Source organism: Astatotilapia calliptera, chromosome 14 (genome assembly GCF_964374335.1).
Source record: "Astatotilapia calliptera chromosome 14, fAstCal68.1, whole genome shotgun sequence".
Taxonomy (NCBI): domain Eukaryota; kingdom Metazoa; phylum Chordata; class Actinopteri; order Cichliformes; family Cichlidae; genus Astatotilapia; species Astatotilapia calliptera.
The window spans coordinates 10,999,007-11,020,391 of record NC_137435.1 but is presented as its reverse complement, the minus strand read 5'-3'; the positions used below and the strand labels follow the sequence as shown (position 1 = coordinate 11,020,391).

At 42.2% G+C, this 21,385-nt stretch overlaps 1 protein-coding gene across 2 annotated transcripts in view; it reads left to right on the top strand.

Annotated features, from left to right (window-relative positions):
* The window catches only part of nectin3a (nectin cell adhesion molecule 3a), a 36,298-nt gene that overhangs the window by 9,694 nt on the left and 5,219 nt on the right, over positions 1-21,385 (top strand). Inside the window, exons 2-5 of one of the 2 annotated variants that reach the window (XM_026192113.2) lie at positions 12,632-12,979; positions 16,564-16,863; positions 18,816-18,933; positions 20,201-20,352. In XM_026192113.2, the coding sequence (XP_026047898.1) occupies positions 12,632-12,979; positions 16,564-16,863; positions 18,816-18,933; positions 20,201-20,352 (918 nt within the window). Of the gene's footprint in view, positions 1-12,628; positions 12,980-16,563; positions 16,864-18,815; positions 18,934-20,200; positions 20,353-21,385 lie in introns of both variants that reach the window. The other variant, XM_026192112.2, reaches the window with a different exon arrangement.

The following is a 21,385-nucleotide window of genomic DNA, read 5'->3' as shown; positions in this document are numbered from 1 at the left end:
TTATTCCAGGTGTCTGGATAATATTTTGTATGATTTGTCTGTTTGATTGTGGTAGAAATCATAAAGGGGATTACTTTAATCAGTAATTGAAATCTGGTTTGTTTAACACTTCGGTTAACTGCTGGTCTATGCTAGCCTATGCTAGGCTATAGGCTCGGAGCCTATAGCCTCCACCTGGGTGTTTGCAGGGACAGCAAGAGGTCCTTGTGCCACGGGACTCGTGCACCTTAAGAGAGATCATCTCAGTAGCCACAGGGACAGTGAAGAGCTGAAGCCAAAAACCAGCTGTTACCTTGGTTGCATGCCACTGAACACCAAACAAAGGCAGCTGCAGGTTCATCCTCAGAAACCTTTTACAACTTTTGCCCTGGATAGATCTTGTTGATCAAAGACTCTTTCCGTCATTGCTCAAGTTAAGGTAAACTGTGACTGTGTTTTGGCTTTCACACTTAGTTTATGCCCATTTGTTGCCCTTGCGAAATTTGGCGCATGCCAAGAGTGATATCAGAAATACTGGCAGCAGCACTGTTTTTTGTCTGACACACAGCCGGCACATCCAGCTTGGAACAGATTGGTCTTTACCAGCAATTCAATTACATGTCAGCATAGAAACTTAGATGAAGATGCTGCAGCAGTTGAAAAAAGATGATATGTTCGTAAGAAAACTGGGGATGAAAAAGCATACTGAGGCCAGTACGCTTTAAGCACCAGTGGTCATGGGGCTTTGCTGAGGTTAAAGTTTACACGAGCAATGGCCAATGCATCAAGCATAATCACAGCTTTAAGTTAGGACAAATGCAAATCACCGAAAGGAGAAAGGTTGTGCTTGACTCTGTAATAGTTGGAGCTATAATCTGATAAATTATCCAGCATGGTTATACAATATACTAAAATGTATCAGGATTTTCGTGGTCATGTTTTTAAAAAACTCAGATCCCATCAGAAGGGATCATATTAGCTTCTCTAGTCCAAACAACACCAGGCATAATGTATTAGTACTGGGCATTTGACTGGAATTAAAACTGTATAATATTTTGCCAACTCTAGCCTGCTGACTTTGCAGCATGAAGTATTTTGCTTCATACTCATATTTAAATTAATATCATAATGTGAAATTATTATTTGGGGAACTTTTTGCAACAGAAAATATGACTGCAGTACACACCCTCAGCCATTGGTCATAATCTTGACATTGTGCTTATGTTGTATGTGCTTCAAGGTTGTGGTTTGGTGTGGCTCACCAATGACTAATTGTAAAGTAAAAGAAAGTATGAAGTTGATCAAGTACTTTTGTAGTCCAAGCAACTTAGAGTCACTTTCTTCTGCTTTTCATTCATTTCATATCAATATTTAAGCTTATTAGCATGACCACAAATGTATTTAAATATGCTTGTAATCAACATTCAAGTTAAGTGTTTAGCTGATTAGAAGATAAAATGGCATAATTGAGTATTTTTTCATATCCAGCCACATTATTGTTCCATCTTTGTTGGAGTTAATGAACACAGCTCTTTGTATATACACAGATGATGTCCACGGAGTAGCATTGTTTTTGACATTCATAGGCCTTGGAGATGATAATTTTAAATACTGTTTGTTAGCAGAAATTGGCATCATGCAAGAAATCCAGAATTAGACAATCATGAGAATCATTTGAAAGCAAAACATTGTAATTCCCTCTGGGGGCTGTGGGAAAGTATGTTTCCATTATGTTTGATTGGCTTAATGAAAGTACAGTAGCCCATTTAGACTCAGCGAAAGGCAGTGGAGTCTGTGATCAGTAGAGAACTCATTTTTTCTTCGCTGTAAAGCCCTCAGCACCACCCAACAAGGGCGGGATCTATTTCTGTCCTAATTTCTTCATCAGGAAATTACAGTAATTTTAAGGGAATAATGACATGTAAATGTGGAGGCAACAGCAGGTACCTAAAAACAAAGTGTGCCTCTAAGGTCATTGCAAGGTTAACATAGTTTAGGAGGCTGTTGTTTTCACCCAACTTCTTTTATTAGCACAGAGCCTGGAGTGGAGGGTTATCCTTGTAGCCATAGTATACTGTCCTTGCTTGGCCTGTTTGGGATTTTAACAAATGCTGTGAATGATTTACTGGGATTAGTTAATCGGATACTAAGCCACCCATGAAGCGCACCTTGTTGTTTTGTAGACACTTCACTGGTGCAATGTCTGCCCAGACAAGTCAACAGTTACTAAAGCAATGGATTGCTGTGAAATGTTTATACAGGACGTGTCAAACTCATTTTGGTCAAGTCATCGGCCAAATACATTCCAACTTGATCTCAAGCAAGATGCACCTTTTCCCTTTCTTGAAGTCTAAATATATTCACTTGAATAATGTTTTTTTTAAAGATGTAATGATATGTTCATTACATCCAATTACTCAACTCCCCTAAAAATTTACCAGATTCCAGAAGGTATTATTTCTTTTCAAATTATCTTTCTAATCTATTGAGTAATCCATTTGGAAAGAGATGACCTGCAGCCTAAGTGTAATTTTCGTCACTGTGTTGTATAGTGACAGTGGTCTATGTTAGCACTTACTTGTCAGGGATTTCATACACTTAAGCTCTAATTAAGAAATTCTCAAATTGTTGCCTCTCTGTTTTAAAAAAAGAGACCTTCAAAATTAAGTTGCTTATTCTCACAGCACAAAGGCATATTCTTCTTCGTCTTTTTCTTTATGCCTCATCCCATGCCAAATCATTTTAATCTGGGAAGAAATTCCATCTGATCCCCCCCAGAATCAGATAATTTATACTAAATGAACAGATTTTATCTAATCTGAAAGTAGATAAAACATGTTTATGTTTCTCTGCATCGTAGGTATTAGATTGGTGTAGTTTTGCAGTGAAACTATGTTGTATCCCATGCTATTGAGGCAGGTTTCTGGAAGTTGGTTGTAGAGAAAATCACAGACAACTAAAACAAGATTTTACTTCAAATTGTGACATATGGATTGGGTGAAAATTGATTTGGTGGCAAAAATATTGGAAGAAAATAACACAAATTAAAAAGTGCAAAGTTGTGACCCATGCCATTGTACTTTAAAGGTCTTTAACTGACAAAGGATTTGTTAAATGTACTGAAGTTGTATAAAAATATAGACCGGTTTAAATGGAAAGCATTTTTTTTTCTAATTTAACTCACATGTCTTTTTTGCCTTCTTAGATCAGCTGTGACTTTTGTAAATAGCCTTCTCTGTTCTTTTCCACATGCATGGAAAAATAACATTTCCACCCATCTTTGGGTCATCTAGCAAATTTGCACGCACATACTAAAGTACCGCAAACCCCCACAGCAAACAATAACAAATCCCACACAGTAGGACAGGACACTGTAGGAATGTTTATCTTCCACTATGTACCAAGCAACACAATGCCCTTCACAGGTCCTACGGCACAGCTATAGTTGACTCTGATGAGAGTTTGCTTTCTGTCATGACACTCTGTATGCCTACATTATTGATCTTTTTTCTTTTAAGCTCCGATCTTTAATCAAATGTGACTCAGATGTGAAGGACACACAAGTCTGCATTGCTATGGGGGAGCAAAGAGAAAGAGGTTTTTAAGAGGACAGTGACATGTGAAAGAGGCCTGACCTGCCCCTTTTTTAAAGGCCTGTCAGCCTGTATTTGTCTATGTCATGAATTAGACCCCTGAAAAAAACTCACACCCTCACAGGATATAATACTCGGAAGGAAGGAAGAGGGGGGGGTTCACACTGCACAAATATTTCTAACAATAAAAGCATACTATTCACCAATGCGCCACTTGGCCGATCCTGTTTCTAACTGATTAAGGAAGAGTTATAGGTGCCGCAAGAATGAAGAAAAGATGTGGGGGCCTGTGTTTGGCATATAGGCATTGTCTAATGATTTATTTTTCCTTGCTACTACTTTAGAAGCTAACAATACTAAGTGGTTCTGCACTGCCAGTTCACTTTATTATATTAGCGGTGTTTAAAGTCATAGATGTCTCTCAAATAGAGGACCTGGTACAATGTCTGCGAAAACAATTCCCATGTCCACTTAAATATTAGCGGATAATTATTTTCTGAATTATATTCTGACCTGCTTTTTGTGTGATATTGGCAGTGTGTGCAAATGAAATTATCAAATGAATGTTAATGAACATTTTTACAATGTGACCTTGATCATCAGAAGGAAGTTTTAATAGTAGGCCAATGGTTCTGTTGGCTTATACGAGAGGGAGAGAGTGTCTGTAAGGAGTATAAATTACTGCACTCATTAAACGGTAATGAAACACTGCCCTTCAACCCACCTACCTCCTACACTCACTTAAAAATCACTGAACCAGGAAAGGGAGCAAGCTGTAGGCTAACAAACTGGAGAGGAGCATGACAGGGATAACCTTTACCTTCAGAATGATCATTTTTCCCACTTCGTTCAGAACAGCTTCAGATATCTACTGTGATGTTATTAGAGTGTAGTCAGGTTCACAGACATATTTTCATTTATAAGCCAAACTGATTTGTTCGATAAGTTCGATAAGATTTTTTCTTAGACCTGGTATTCTGAGGGTTTTCCATTGACATGTTTCATATGCTCCTCCTTGAATCGCTACCTTATCGTGGTGGAGGGGTTTGTCCCAGGGATCCCAGGGGCTATGTTGTCTGGGGGCTTTTGTCCCCTGGTAGGGTCTCCCATGGCAAATTGGTCCTGGGTGAGGGACCAGACAAAGAGCGATTCAGAAGACCCTTATGAAAAGGATATCGAGGGAACAGTTTACCCTGCCCGGGATAGGGTTACCGGGGCCCCGCCCTGGAGCCAGGCCCGGCGAGGGTGCCCGAGCGTCTGGTGGCTGGGCCTTAGCCCATGGGGCCCGGCTGGGCACAGCCCGAAGAGGAGACATGGGCCCATCCTCCCGCAGGCCCACCACCCGCAGGAGGCGCCATAGGGGTCGGGTGCATTGTGTGCCGGGTGGCGGCCAGGAGCGGAGGCCCTGGCGGACTGACCCCCGGCTGCCAAGACTGGCAATAGGGACATGGAATGTCACCTCTCTGGTGGGGAAGGAGCCTGAGTTAGTGCGTGAGGTTGAGAGGTACCGGCTAGATATAGTCGGGCTCACCTCTACGCATGGCTTGGGCTCTGGAACCAGTCTCCTGGAGAGGGGCTGGACTCTGTCTCAGTCTGGAGTTGCCCCTGGTGAGAGGCGGCGGGCTGGGGTGGGTATTCTAATATCCCCTCGGCTTGCTGCCGGTAAGTTGGGGTTTTTCCCGGTGGACGAGAGGGTTTGTTCCCTGCGCCTTAGGGTCGGGGAACGGGTCCTGACTGTCATCTGCGCTTATGTGCCGAGTGGCAGTTCAGAGTACCCAGCCTTCTTAGAGTCCCTGGGGGGGGTGCTGGAAGGTGCTCCACCTGGAGACTCTGTTGTCCTGCTGGGAGACTTCAATGCTCACGTGGGTAACGACAGCGAAACCTGGAGGGGCGTGATTGGGAGGAACGGCCTCCCTGATCTGAACCCGAGCGGTGCTTTGTTATTGGACTTCTGTGCTAATCACAGTTTGGCCATAACGAACACCCTGTTCGAACATAAGAGTGTCCATAAGTGCACGTGGCACCAGGACGCTCTAGGCCGTAGGTCGATGATCGATTTTGTAATCGTATCACCAGACCTGCGACCATATGTTCTGGACACTCGGGTAAAGAGAGGGGCTGAGCTGTCAACTGATCACCACCTGGTGGTGAGTTGGATCAGGTGGCGGGGGAGGACGCTGGACAGACCTGGTGCACCTAAACGCGTAGTGAGGGTGTGCTGGGAACGTCTAGCAGAGGCCCCAGTCCGCGAGATCTTCAACGCACACCTCCGGCAGAGCTTCAACAGCATTCCGAGGGAGACTGGGGACATTGAGTCCGAATGGACCATGTTCAGCGTCTCCATTGCCGAAGCTGCTGCATTGAGCTGCGGCCGCAAGGTGGTTGGTGCCTGCCGTGGTGGTAATCCCCGAACCAAATGGTGGACACCAGAGGTAAAGGGAGCCACCAGGCTGAAGAAGGAGTCCTATCGGGCTTGGTTAGCCTGTGGGACTCCGGAGGCAGCCGACAGGTATCGACAGGCCAAGTGGCGGAGGGCTTTCGCTTTGGTGGCCTCAGAATCTCATCTCTGATTTTTGCGGATGATGTGGTTCTGTTGGCTTCATCGGGTGAGGGCCTCCAGCTCGCACTGGAACGGTTCGCAGCCGAGTGTGAAGCAGCGGGAATGAGGATCAGCACCTCCAAATCTGAGGCCATGGTTCTCAGCCGGAAAAGGGTGGAGTGCCCACTTCGGGTCGGGGATGAGTTCCTGCCCCAAGTGGAGGAGTTCAAGTATCTCGGGGTCTTGTTCGCGAGTGATGGGAGAAGGGAGCCGGAGATCGACAGACGGATTGGGGCTGCAGCTGCAGTAATGCGGACGCTGCACCGGTCCGTTGTGGTGAAGAGGGAGCTGAGTGTAAAAGCGAAGCTCTCAATTTACCGGTCGATCTACGTCCCTACCCTCACCTATGGCCACGAGCTGTGGGTAGTGACCGAAAGAACGAGATCGCGGATACAAGCGGCAGAAATGAGCTTCCTCCGAAGGGTGGCTGGCCTCTCCCTTAGAGATAGGGTGAGAGGTTCGGCCATCCGGGAGGGGCTCAGAGTAGAGCCGCTGCTCCTCCACATCGAAAGGAGCCAGCTGACAAGGATGCCCCCTGGGCGCCTCCTGGGTGAGGTGTTCCAGGCATGTCCCACCAGGAGGAGGCCCCGGGGCAGACCCAGGACACGCTGGAGAGATTATATCTCTCGGCTGGCCTGGGAACGCCTTGGTATTCCCCCGGATAAGCTGGAGGAGGTGGCTGGGGAGAAGGAGGTCTGGGCCTCTTTGCTTAGGCTGCTGCCCCCGCGACCCGGCCTCGGATAAAGCGGATGACGATGGATGGATGGATGGATGTTTCATATGTAGTTCTAAACATGCCTTAAAGTTTGATGCTTGTTAAATATTAATTAAAAACAGAACACAACAAACAGAACACAAAAATGACCGAATCCCTAAATTTAGCTGAAAATGTTACAAATGGCAAGGAGCAAGCAACAGTAGGCAACTCAGCACAAACCTGCACTCAGCTTCCTTGCTCTCTGACCTCAGTAAATATTTTCCTGATGAGTTAATGACCTCAGTAACTACTTTCAAGGCTTACTGAATTTTGTATTTCATGATCTCCATTGGAGTCAAAAAGGATGATAAAAGAAGGCCCACTGTGTAACTTTGTTTCAGTCAGATCTCCACATTACCAGTTGTGTTCACTTTCAAAAAACCACATAAGTGAGGATGGAAAGGCTCAACTTGAGATTGCCTTGTGTCTTATAAAAATTAAGATGGCAACATCCATCTTTTATGCGCAGTCTTTGGACTGTATATAAAACTGCAGGTTTGATCAATTATGTGAACTTGTTGAATTTTGTCATGTTCCTTTATGTTTATAAACTATGTAAACATTAGACAATTTTTAGCCATGTTATTGTTTCTTTTATTGTTGTAATTGCAATATGTACAAACATATTGAAACAGGGCTCTGTTGTAAATGAAACATTAGGTTTTAATAAAACCACCTGTATAAATAAAGGTTAAATACAATAAACAAAGCACATTTAAAACAACAACATTGACCAAAGTACAGGACATGAACAATAAAATAAGATATACACTCATATACATGCCAGCTCACAAGAGTAAATATATTTACAGGATTGCGAAAAATACATGGTAAATGGCCTGTATTTGTATAGTGCTTTTACTAGCCCCTAAGGACCCCAAAGCGCTTTACACATCCAGTCATCCACCCATTCACACACTGGTGATGGCAAGCTACATTGCAGCCACAGCCACCCTGGGGCGCACTGACAGAGGAAAGGCTGCCGGACACTAGCGCCACCAGGCCCTCTGACCACCACCAGCAGGCAACGGGTGAAGTGTCCAAGCCGGGGCTCGAACCAGCAACCTTCCGATTACAAGGCGAACTCCCAACTCTTGAGCCACGATCTCCCGTACAGCAGACTAAATATCTAAGCTCTCACTCCAGGATGTAAGCCAGGGAATAAAAAGTATTTTTAAAAATAAGCAATGGGGAGGCCAGCCTAACATTACTTTATCAGTATCATAAGTGTGAGATGTCAACTTAGAGAAACCCAGTATCAGCTCATGTCAAAAGTTAAAATGACCCAGCTCAGATTCATTTTCATGACCTGACATAGATCAGGATGTTTGTTCACTCTTCTGTTTTCACTGCTGAACTTCTACTGAATAGCTGTCCTATTTTCTTGCTTTGTGTTGTATTCATTCTCTGCTTAACTCAGTTTCCTCTTGCTTTTAGTCTTAAACCACACTCCCTCTTGCACAGATCCTATGTCTGCATTCTTCTCCTGTGAGGTCTTCAGATCAGTTCCTCATGAGTGCTGTTTGACACGATAATCTATGCATGGAGTTTGTCTACATGAACCTGACATATTGTCTGTTTTGTTGCTGCTCATGAATGTTGCTGGCTGTGGATCCCTCTTGTTTCACACTGCTCTGAAACGGACTGCAGGGTTCATTGGGAGGATCTCAAGCCACGAGACTGCTTCCTCAGGGGAGGTCAAGGCTGAGCTGGGTCGGGTCTCTGATAGGTGGAGATTTTGGCTCGTCTAGTGGCCGACTTGGACTGTTTGAGTGTTGCCAGGCAAAAAGGAAGGTTTTGATTTACCATCGCGTCTTCCGAGCAGCTTGTCGCAATTAGTGATGTCAGCAGGGAAAGAAACAAATATGAGGCATTTCTTCAAAGAGCAAGCGTACTCTTCCCATGAGTTCATTCTTTCCTCGGGTTTCTGAAGAGAAAAGGGGGCAAAAGTGCAGCCTGTTTCTCTTTGGCCAAGTTAGGTTTTGCAGGTCTTCGTGATCTGCAGGCTAAGGTGTCACATTTAAACTGAACCAACTGGATTATAAAGCGTCAAAAACAGTGACAACATATAAAGTTGGACGGCATGATAAGTTTTGTTTGTATGTTTATTTCATAAGCCGTACTTTTTAGATGGATAACCAATAATAAACTTAGTGACACATCTGAGCTGTGCCTCAGCTCTGCGTTCTATTTTCTTGATTTAAACTGTATAACACTGTTTTTTAACACATTGCTTACATTTAGTTGCCTGCCGTATTTTAGACAATTTATCACAGCGCTCTAGTTTGTGAGCATTGGTTGTGTTTTTCATGGTTGCAGCTAGCAGTGCCAAGTTTCCCCACTCTCCTCCTGGCTGTAGGTATCCCATGCAGAGGCCATCTGTCTCTACTCCCCTAATGGTAAGGGTGGAGTCCTCTTTAAACACCTCCCCCACACACGCACTGCCACCACCACCCCGTTCCCTCTTATTTTCAAATGCCTACTGCAAAACAAACAGAGCATGGCATAGATGGAGTTTAGTTTCTTTGTGTGCTTTGACTGGCCTGAAAACTGACACGAGTCAGATAAACTACCTACAGTAGCAGTTGGGGTGTCGTGTCAGGTAGCAGCAGAATGTGGAGCATGTTGAAGAGAAGTTGGGTTAGAGACACGTGTCTGCATACATCAGTACAATGTCACGCATGCCAAGTATGTAAGTGTGCTGCAGGAGGGGGTTTTATCAGCCTGCCATCTACATTCTTGTTTCTGTCATAGATACGTTGTAGGTCTTGATCTCTCTGTCAAGCATTTGTCTTTTTTTCTTTCGTCAAGCCAAACAAATGAGTTGCACTAGTAAGGTGACAAAAAAGAAAACAGCTGTTGTGATGGCTCAGATGACTGTGGAGTGGAGAATGTGGCTCTGACCCTGATTCTCCCCCACACCAGTGCATCCAGAGGACTCCTATAGAAATAATGCAAACACAGGGCAACAAATGCACTGCAAAGCACATTATAGGGGAAATTTTTTTGTGGGGAAATGAAGTAATGACCCAGAGTGACTTTTCCAAATGTCATTTTCAGGCAGATGGCAAATAAGGCCACCTGGACTAAACAATTCAGGTTAAAAGTTTAGATGCAGTGCAGAGCTGTATTGGGTCAGTCTGCACACACAGAAAGGTTTGAAAATGTGTGTGAGGAAGAAGAAAAAAACTCAGGAAAGCCCAAATGTGACAGTACAGCACGAACCTTCACAACACAATGCAACATACATTTAAGACTGAGCAGCCATTCAAAGTATATGCCCGACTCGCACACATGTTCACACACTTATTTCTTATTTTGGAAGAGAGAAACTCAGTGTCTGTTTGTCCGTGTGTGTATGTGTGTAGTCACTGAAATTACAGGGGACGTAATGGAGCACGGGGAGCCTCAGCCTCATTGGCTGTATTCCTCAGAAACCAAGATAGCATTGCTGTGGCTTACCACTCACATTCATGCCAGCAACTCAAAATACCAGCCAGTGGACCACTTTTATAAGCTTTACTCCATACACATCCGAGACAACGGACAAAGTGGAACTTTATGGCTCCCAAATATAACTTACTCTGCAAGCATGTCAAGAAACCCAAGAAACACTGTTTGATTATTTTGAATAAAATCACCTTTTTATGTTTGATGTATGCAACTTTTTCACAAAGTTTAAGGTGGATGTATTCTGCTTTTCAACCTGAAGCAGGGCTGTAAGTCTTTGTACGACTCTGAAAAATGAGTAAACGTGCGTCAATCAATCACTCATTGGTGAGATTGTTCTAGAAAAAAAAAAAAAACCAGGAAGGATTTTTTTCCATTTAGAGCACTAGCCAGAAACCTGCAATTTAAGACTTATTTCAGGTTACCTTTCCAAGATACAGCATTCATTCCCACCAAACTAGATGTTTTTGTTTGTTTTGTTTAAACACAGCCGCATGCCTGTCAGCAGTGATCTGTAAAGTGATAGGGATGAGAATCTTTGGCAATAAAAATATCCAGTTCTGATTGTTGGTGTCATGGTTTGATCAATTCAAAAAGGAGAAAGAGGATTTCTTTGTTTTGGTTCTTAGTTCTGTACACAGTAGGGTTGGCACATGTACTCTGTACTCCATAGGCTGATGTTCTTCTTTGGGGCAGCATAGTATTCTTGCATGCACCCATTGTATTATCATTATCCCTCCACGCACAATGCACAATGTGTGGGGCACCCATCAGTAAAACACTTGTATACAATGTGCCAAACTTTTGACTCCTATCATTTGCCTGCTGAGCTGCAAATGAAACTTAGCTGAGTGTTAAGTAGTGCTGATTATGTCATTTTCTGATTAAGGCGTGTTTACAGAAAATGACAGAAAATGTTGGTGGGCACGAGGCTCATTGTGACACACAACGAGCCTCGTGCCCACCAATTTCTGAAATTACCGTTAACTAGAGCCTGGTGAACTCTATCACTCTTGCAGATGCAGTAACTACATACTATTAGTAACACCAATTACAGACAAATGCAGAGAAAGCTCCTTCTGTAAAACTTATTTGTTTAGGTTATTTTTATGTAGCTTATAAATAGTATATTGTTAGTTTTTTGTTGTAAAGTTTGTGTCTATTATTTTGTAAGAAACACAATGGTGTCATCAGCATAAGGCAGTGGTTACACACTTATGGTTGGTTTGTGATGTACAACTAGGCTAATCCTAGCATACGCCTCTTTTAATAGATATTGGTCCTCATATGTGTTAAAAGGTTGTCAAATCTATCTTTTTTTCAAGATAAATCTTTTGACACATACAGATATGATACAAATGTGAAGACACAACCATTCATTTCACCAAACTGTAACTTTTTGCTGTGGTACTGTATTCGTTTTTCTGTCTACAGTATTCAGATGGTCATTAATGTTCAAAGCCAAGTTTACGGGTTGCATTTAAAAAAAAAAAACTGTGGTGGGCCTTAATTCAAATTAAGGGCCTCATAAAAATAGGCAATGAAGCCATCCTCTGGCTTGCTTTGTTTCATCTCCTTCCAGTAAATTGTTTTCTTGCTTGTTTAAAAGGTACTCTGATAATTAGCAAAAGGGACAGGCTGAGTGTCCTGTGGTGAGAGTGTGTTGCTTGTTAAGAGCAACCCAGAACCCAGAAGATATTTGTTCTGCTTTTCAACCACAGGAAGAAACATGAATGAAACAAATGGCTGTTAGTGTAACCTTGGGAAAACTACTCAGAATGTTCTGATATATTGCTCCATTATGTTTGGTGCACACTGCTAACATTAGAAAATTGGTCCAACATCTCACATAAGTGGGGGAAAAAAATGTGTTGTAGTGCAGTTAGATACCACATGCCTTGTGAGTATATGCTGATGTTCTGTTTCCGAGAGTTGACACAATCCTCCAGAAAAAAATCTTCCTGAATTAGCTCATCTCAGCTACTGTTTTTCAAATTTAATATCGTCTGGTGGTGATAGTACATCTATATCAGTGTTGTTACAACTGAAAAACTGGATGAGGAGACGCAAATTGAATCTATGTGACTTCCCAGACAATTTTCTTCCACTGCTACACACCAGAGAATTAAAAAAAAATCTCTTAATCCAATGAAGTGACATTGTCATGAGAAATTCATTTTTCCCATTTTAATTATAAGCTGAAACTCTGTCTTTTGTATTTCTGAATCCCAACTCTGTTTTTTCTCTCAGCAGGTGTGAGCAGTAACCAGGTAGTTGTTCCTGAAAAAGTGAATGCAGTGCTGGGAAAGAACATCACACTGGGCTGCCGAATAGAAGTGGGTCCCAGCCTCAGCTTCACACAGAGCTCCTGGGAGCGTCGTCTTCCTTCAGGCACTATTACCCTGGCGGTATTTAATCCCGAGTTTGGAACCTCATATTCTTCACAATATGAAAAACGTATCTCATTTGTTTCCCCTTCAATACGAGATGCCACCATTACCCTTGAAGGAGTTGACTTTACGGATATCGGGTCCTACACCTGCAAAGTGGCTACATTTCCTTTGGGCAATACACAAGCATCCACCCATGTTAATGTTTTAGGTAAAGTACTGCTTCCTCACTTCACTTCCTCACTGAGTGGTTCTTCATATTGTCCTTAAATCTCACTTTTTAATGAAGGTCATTGTTTGTTGTGATTTAGCAAAGCCTAGGTGAGCACTCAGTGTCTGCCCTGGAGGAAACAGCGGCTCCCTGAAGCAACCTAACATTTAAATTACAGCCTGGACACATGCCATGTACATTTAAATCCCTGCAGGAATCTGAAGCTGCATAAAGGCTGCTTTGGTGTGGTCCCACCTATCTCCCTCCCCCACTGTTACTTTAAAAGAAAAGCCAATGTAACTGTTTTTATATTCACAACATTATATCCAAATGTTTCACAGAGTTTCCATGGCATCCTCTGTAAAGTCACTTAGGCCCTACATGCAAGACACAAAACGGAAACCTTCTCATTCAGCAAGCACATAAATATAATGCAGCAAGTTCAGAGTGTCCCAGCTCAATGCAACTTAGTTGCTTGCAACAACAGTTTAATTGTAGGGTGTGACACAGGGTGACTCTCATGACATTTAGTTGCGTTTTGCTAAGCTGGATTACAACTACAGTCTGCACCTCTTTCCCTCAAGGCTGTGACGATTGTTGATAGTTTTCTCTCCTTTAACCATTTGTCCATTATGTCCTTAAGTGATAATCAAAGCAAGGTTATTTGCCAGGTCACTAAACTAAAAATGAAAACTACCTGTGGATCCCTTCTGAGCTTCCAAATAAAATAAACAAAACAAAGCCGTATTATATTTTAATGGGTTTTCCCATTAGTATGTTCTTATTTTATCCAAACACAAAGCATACATTGAAAGCAGCATACGTTCCTTTACATAGAAGTTTCTCACTGTAGCCTCACTTTCCAGAGGAGCAGAAACACTGAACTTTCCCTCTGGTCAGCGTATGTTTCAAGCCCTAAATTGGTGCCGTTGCTGAGAGGAGGAGATTGCAGTGTAGGCAGCAGCAGGTTCTCATCATCCTCCAGAGACTGAAGGAGACTCTGATGTCTAATGAGCGGTACATTAAGTGCTGCTGTGACAGCCACGGTGTCTAGAACCTCACAGGGTTCAGTTACAGCTTTCTGTCTTCCCTGAACACCTTCTTGCATATTTTGTTTTTGTTTTTTGGGGGGGTGGGTGGGTCTTATATGGATGCATATATCCACACTCAAACACAAAAGCACATCCTTAGTCCTACTTTACATTTCAGACGTAATTAGGGTGTGGTGTATATTCTTTGCAGTATGATACATGTCAAGTGGAATGTAGATTATCTCACAGGGTATTTCTCTGTGAGAAGGCACATCACGATTACAACACCAAATGTCAGCAGGTTCAGAGAGGAGTGCCTTCCTCATCTCTGCTTTGTTTAGAGGTGACTTTTACAGTTTCCTCCGCCACTCTTTTGATCATGCAGCCCCACTGTCACAAGTCCAATGTGAACAACAACCACAGCAAACAAGAATTTCTGAATAAAACAAAGGTTTCTGGAGAAAACGTCATGGTTAATCCAGCATACGATTGTGTACATAATATTGGTTTTCCAGTGTAAATCAAAGTTGTTTTAGTTTCAGCTTCAGTTTGTAAGTTAACTTAAGATTCCCAGTTTTGATTCCTGTTTATACTCTGAGGTTTATGCGAAGACAGATGACTGCGTTTTCGTTCCTTTCAAGTGGACTAAAGTAAATCAATGATACTTTCAAGCCCATGAATAATGCACCAAAGTCACGACAAACTTCATAATGATCAACAGGTGCAAGAGACGTCAGGTTAATTTCAAACCTCACACAATCGTGATGCAAAACTTGCTATGAATAGTATCAGTACTGTGAGGCACAATCTCAATAATTGTATTAGCTTTCTCACGTTCTTTCATTTTATCTTTGTGTCAACAGCAACTCATAAAAAGGGCCAAAGCTTTTAAGGAACAGTTCAACAGGAAATGTTCTTTGCTATGTGAGCCAAAAGTCCTCGACATTAAACAATCGGAAAGAACCAAAGGAGGAAATTTTGACACATGACCCATTGTTTTCAGATACTTGCAGGGCAAAAGGAAAACTACTGAAAAAATAATTGGCTGTCTTTTAAACAAAACACACTAAATTACTGGCAAGATGTAAGTGTGTACTAATAAATGGTCCTGCTGATAACTCTTTAGAGGTTTAAGCTCCTCTGACTGTTCATATGGCCCAAATTGCAACTCTGTTCTTGAGAAAAGAGCCCAGCAAAGAGATGGCTTTTTCCAGTCTGTTGCCATACCCGAACTACTGCTTCAAACAGTTAATATTTCTAATTATTATTTTTTTATGCTAGATTTTACCGTAAAAATGTTCCAGTGTTTAAGTGCATGGCCATTGACCATGCTTTTAAACCTTTTCTTTATAGAGCTTTCCACTCAGCGTTTAGTCTGCATTTGTGGACAGGAAAGAGCCAGAGCAGCCAGATTGCTGAAGGGAAATCGTTACCCTTTCCCCCAACAGATTTCAACTCATCCAAAGCGTCCCCCTCCCTTTTTGACAGCAACTTCAAATTAACACCCCTGACTGATTTAGGTATTCTGATGCTTCAGCCAGCTCGCGTCCGAACACAGAGCTGCTACTGTTTATAGTCAGAGGCCTGCAAGGAGGGGCAGGGAGGAGGGAGTGAATAATGTGAGGTAGAGGACTAAGAGCAGCGTCCCCACCCCGGGACAGGAGACGCTAGGTTATTTTTGGAAAAAGGCGGTGCCGGTAGTTATTTGAATTTGTTGTTGGAACTCCTGCCTGTCTGAGGTGTCTTAAAGATGATGGTCTCGCCTTGCAGTGCTTGCCCCCGTGCACCACCTTTAAAACTGTCACCACTGTAGTAAGTGGAACAGCTGTTAGTCTTCATTTAAAAGAGGCAGCTAGGGGGGAGACGGTTCAGATTGTGCACTGCGGGACAAAGAATAAGGCAATGGTTTGTGATATGTTTATTTTGTGATAGATTAGAATAAGACAAACAGTTTTTACTGCTTTACACAACAGGTAGAGAGTTGAATTCTAGTCATGTCCCCTTCACATGGATCTGTTTTGTTTCTCTGTTGAGAAAATCCTTGTTGCGTTTAAACATTGAGTCGTTCTCAAGAAGGTGGTGTATCATTACTTCACCTCTAAAGTGCTGAGAAGAGTACGGTAACTCAGCTCCTCGTCTTCCAGTACAACAAAGTCAAATATAAACACAGCACAGTGTTGGCTGCACAGTGTTTTTCTTCAAAGTCCCATGCCTGCTTCAGGTATTGATGCACTTTTCACAGAACAGGACTAATGGAGGTTACTGCTTTGTATTACCTTCACTCAGACATACTTTATTTTTGACACACAGCAATAAAGAAGTCTCCACAGAAATGTGTACATATAATTGAATGGCGTGGTTCATTAATTTTTAAAGCATATAGGTGAAATGGAAGAAGTCAATCTGTGCTCTTTTGGCAGTTAAGTACACTGAAGCCTCCGGGCATTATTTATTCATATTCGTTCACAACGGGATCGATATTCATTTTGTAATCTTTCCCCCGTTCTGTCATTTCTTCCCCCTCCTCCTTCTCTTCACTCTCCCTTTACACAGTGGAGCCAAAAGTGTACGTGTCCGCAGGCCCCACAGCTCTGCTGGACGGTGGCAATGAGTCACTGGTGGCCACCTGCATTGCAGAGCGTGGTCTTCCTGAAGCCGAGGTTTTCTGGGAGACGGAGCTGTACGGGCGATCTGAGAAGCAGAGTCAGAATGAGGCAAACGGCATCACCACCGTACATGTGCGCTACATGTGGCAGCCACGGAGCTCCGCCCAGGGGAAGACACTCACCTGTGTGGTGAGACACCCAGCCCTGCAGACAGAGTTTCGTATACCCTACATGCTAAATGTCCAGTGTAAGTAATGAAACATAAGACCTTCCAATATAGATACCTTAGTTTTGGCTAACTGCAGATACACAGTGTGGCTGTAATACCAGTGTTGAATTAATTGGCTGTATTCCTGCTGAGGAAGAGCCAAGGAATCATCCTTGCAGGCTTAAATTAACATTGGTTTTCTAACTTTGTTTAAATAAAATGTAGCAGTTAATAAAATGTACTGATTCTGTATTAATTAGTAAAATAACAGATAAAAACAGGCTCAAGGTAAATTTAAAGCACATTATCATAGTCTTGTCTTAGCTCTGAGAGAATGTTTAGGCTGCTGTCATTTACAGCCACAAAACCATACACATGTCATGAGCTTCCAAGAGTCAGCTGAAGTGAAATAATATTAGTAAAGTTGTGTACAACACATTATGTTACCATAAAAGCGATAAAATCTACTGAACAAGCATTACACTCAGCCAATGTCCTCCTTGTGTAATTTCTCTATCACTCAACATAATACGTTTAAAGGAAGAGGAAGAGGCGCTAAAACACTGTTGTGTCAACTCACATGACCATAGATTTCAGTTAAGTAAAAAAAAATTCTCCCAACACATAAAGAAAAGCTGCTGGTATAGCTGTGTGAAATCCCTCCAAAGTGCTGATAGCTTCCTTCGTGCTATGTTATCTCTCACACTAGTTGCTGATACTGAGATACATCTACCACTTTGATCTGGCATGCACATATCAAATCTTTGCATCCTTGTTTTTAATGTCAACACTGAGGCTGCTAATACAGATAAATAAAATTATTAATCATCACTTTAAAAAATCAGCTGTCTTTAAAACAAAACAAAAGTCTCAAACACAGCTGAAAATGTATGTAGAGGTAAAAGTGTCAAATATAATCCTGCAGCCACTGCACTGAAATGCTTTTACAATATAGAACAAAATAATCATCATTATTATAACACTATATTTTTAGCCCTAAAACAACCAGTGTATTTTATCAATATTAACCCGTGCTGCTGCCTTGATTTGCAATGAGCATGCTCAGTAAATGTTTCTTCCTCGCCTATAAAAGAGCAATTTAGGAGTCGTCTTAATGTTCTAATCATTGATGCATACTTCCTTGGCGAGCAGTAACGTTACTCTGTGTTTGGACTGTGTGAGTGCAGGCTAATGAAGGTGTTTTATGAAATATTGATCAGACCTCAGCAGGAATTCAAGTAGCAGACTCGGGCTGCTGGGGGCAGCGGATGGAGACGCAGAAAAATCAAGGTTAATATGGGAAGAAAGGAGCTTCCCAGCTCAATAAATCACACCAAGTGCAGAGGCAAGGGATTCTAAGTGCAAAAGAAGCACAATTTCAACGTTGAACCGTGTGAAAAGGGTCAGCGGACATTGTGGGCCAAGACATCTTCTTGTGTGAAATAATGAGTTCCTCATTTATCCTCCAGAGAAATCAAAATGAAAAATTGGATATCTAAGACAGTGTTTGCCATGTTTTATTACAGTGGCATGTGCTGGGCTTCATTTAGGCATCCTCCCGTCTTTCTTGATTTTTTTTTTTTCCCCTTTGTCGTGGCGACGCAGTAGAGTGTATTATTAGCTGCAGTTCATCTGCTGTCTGAGTCTGTCATTTTCGAACTTTCCACCAACCCAGGATCATTTGTTTGTTCGCTTGGCTCGCTTTCACCAACAGATCCTGTGCCCTGTTACAGTCCTGTAAAGCCTTTTCTTTGTCGTCGTGTGCTGCTGTGCTTTATAATACGTGCTTTGTTTCCTCCGGAAAAGCTCATTTGTCATCAAGCTGCAGGGATCACAATGACTGATTGTGAAGTCCAAGTCTTTTAACTTGAAAAAGAAAAAAAGAGAATAAATGATGGTCAGTGTGACCAACCCGACTGCAGGAGGAGGTTAAAAAAAAGTACAGTAAAATTGTGATTTTTAAAGATTTTTTATTGTATTTTGTTTTACAGTTGCACCAGCGGTATCCATCATGGGAATTAGCAAAAATTGGTACGCTGGCCAAGCAAATGTGAAATTAAACTGTGAAGCCAAGGCCAACCCAGCTGCGCGTCAGTTCACATGGACCAGGTCAGTATGCCTCAACAGTCTCTGATATGTGAAATACAAAAAATGCATTATATCTCTCACACACATTATTATACTGGTCAGTCAAATAGCTCAATAATTAACACAGTTACTTGCAAACTGTGAAAAGCTTACAAGTTCTTTCAGTTGTAATTCAAATGGATAAACTGACTAAATGTGGAATAAACTAAACTGCAGTACCCATGCAGGGGATTAATTTGGAAAGGAAAGTGCTGAAGGCAATCCAAGAGCATTATTGCAAAACAGAATGCATTAATCATTTCATCTGAGTTATCTTGTTTGCACAGCACCACCAGCTATAGATCTAAATTTGGACTTAAGGAATTCAAGGCCAGGTACTGCTTAGACTCAGCTGTTGTAACCTTTGCAGCGCTGAGTAGAGTTTGAGTGCTGTAAAAGCGACGCACTTGTCAACTCATAAACCCGAGAAAAATCTTTTGTTGTCTTAAAGCAGTCGGGAGTTTATATTCATGATCTGCACTACTGAAAAATGTAAATAATAGAAGCCAGGGGTAAATACTCTCTATGGGTCATCAAGTAAAATCTCACTCACACGGAAGTACCCTGAAACTTGTGTGTTAGCTTAGTTGATCAGTAGCTCGTCCAATACTGGGCTCAAGGGACGCTTCATTAGCAATTACGACGGGACTGATCAGCTGTTGTTTGGTTCATTTGCATATATCTAAGATGGGTTTAAACAAACCTCAGTGAAGCAATGAAGTGAAGAAGCCTCAGTCTATAAATTACCTCCAGCATAACTTTCGGGCCTGGACACTGGAGCTGTCGAATGCACTGCTGCGCCCATCGGGAAGACTCCCTGCTATAAATAAAAAGATTCCAAACAGTTCATGCATCAGAGCAGCGCTGGCCTATTGGCAGCTCTTTGTCATCATCTTGCTTTGAAAACAAGGACTATGCTCTCATTTGGGCTGACAGCCTCAGTAAAGTCTAGACAGCCAACCTCTTTTGGGCCAGACCTTGTGTTCATGCAGAAAGCTTTTTCCTCTCAACTGATGGCAGAGCAGGCAGCTCAGATTATCATGTGATCTTATAATAGTTGCACCAGGAAAACTGGACCAACAGCGCAGTGATGTCATCGCAAGTCTTGAATAGCCTTTTTCAGTTGTACATCGAAAATGATTTATCTTAAATATGAAGTAGTGATGTTTTTTTTTCCAGTCCTGCAGGCTTTTTTCTCTGTTGTACAGCACGCTGAAATGTCTGTCTGTCATGTTTAATTTGTGTACAGGTTGGATGGCTTGATGCCTGAGGGTGTTGAGATCTCAAACAATAGCCTTGCTTTCACTCGGCCATTGGAGCGCAATGATTCTGGAGTCTATCACTGCGAAGTGACGAATGACATCGGTACCAGCAGTCAGGTTGTGAACATCTGGGTACAAGGTATTTTTTCTCCCTTTTCTCTCTCTCTAGCTATTTAACAGCTCTCTTGTTGTTGTTGTTTTTTTTTTTCTTTTTTTGGTTTTGTTGTTTAACCATCTCCAGGGTTTTCACAAGAAAAGTTGTTTGACTAATTTAGACAACTAGTAAATTAGTTGCCAGGAAGGTCCCTAAAAATAAATCAAAACAGCCATTGTATTAAAACCAAGAGGGGTCAGCTTAGCCCCTGCAATCAGATTAGAGTGAAAATCCTGATGTCATCTCAGGAAATCTTGAGAGCTTACTCACTCTGAAACTAAAATGAATAACTGCCTTTTTGCATTTTTCATGCTTTTCTCATGTAGGATTAAATTCTTTTTAAAATCAGGGCCCATATCAACACTTTTAGCAGAGCTAGGTCTTTATATACGTATAAATGCCCCTGCCCTGATCCACTTCCACACATTCCTGGCAACAGAGGAGCACGGGGTGCAGATAGAGTATCAGTACCAAACGTTTCCAGTGTTGTGGCTTTGGCAACATTAGATGTTTCAGATAAGGAAGCGGGTGTTTACCCCTGCTTGCTCAGCAGAGTACGCACTCATGTAGCCTTTCTCTGTGTTTTGTTTGAGGTCAAGTTTCACAGCAGGACCTAGTGAATTGTGCTTGCAGATTTGCAGTACACACAAGTTTGTTTTTGTACACCATGAAATATGTTATTGAGGAGTTGTTGTTTTTTTTACAGCTGCAGTTGCACAAATTATGATCGAATTAGTTTAATTGAGCACTTCAGAAATGAGACTATCAAGTAGAGAAAACCTCTTAATTGTATACTGGGGTTTCCCTGCAGTTGGATTTGTTGAATGTTGTAGATCCATTGATACAATTCTTGTCATAAAACATGCAGCTCACTGAACTGCCCCCGTCTGCCATCAGGGTGCGGATCCTGAGAACTCTACATCATTTTATTTTCATTTCTCCTCTCCTTCTTTTAATCCTATTCCAAACAAAGCTACTGCTGCTTTTGGCCACGTATTCCTCTAACACACGCAGTCTT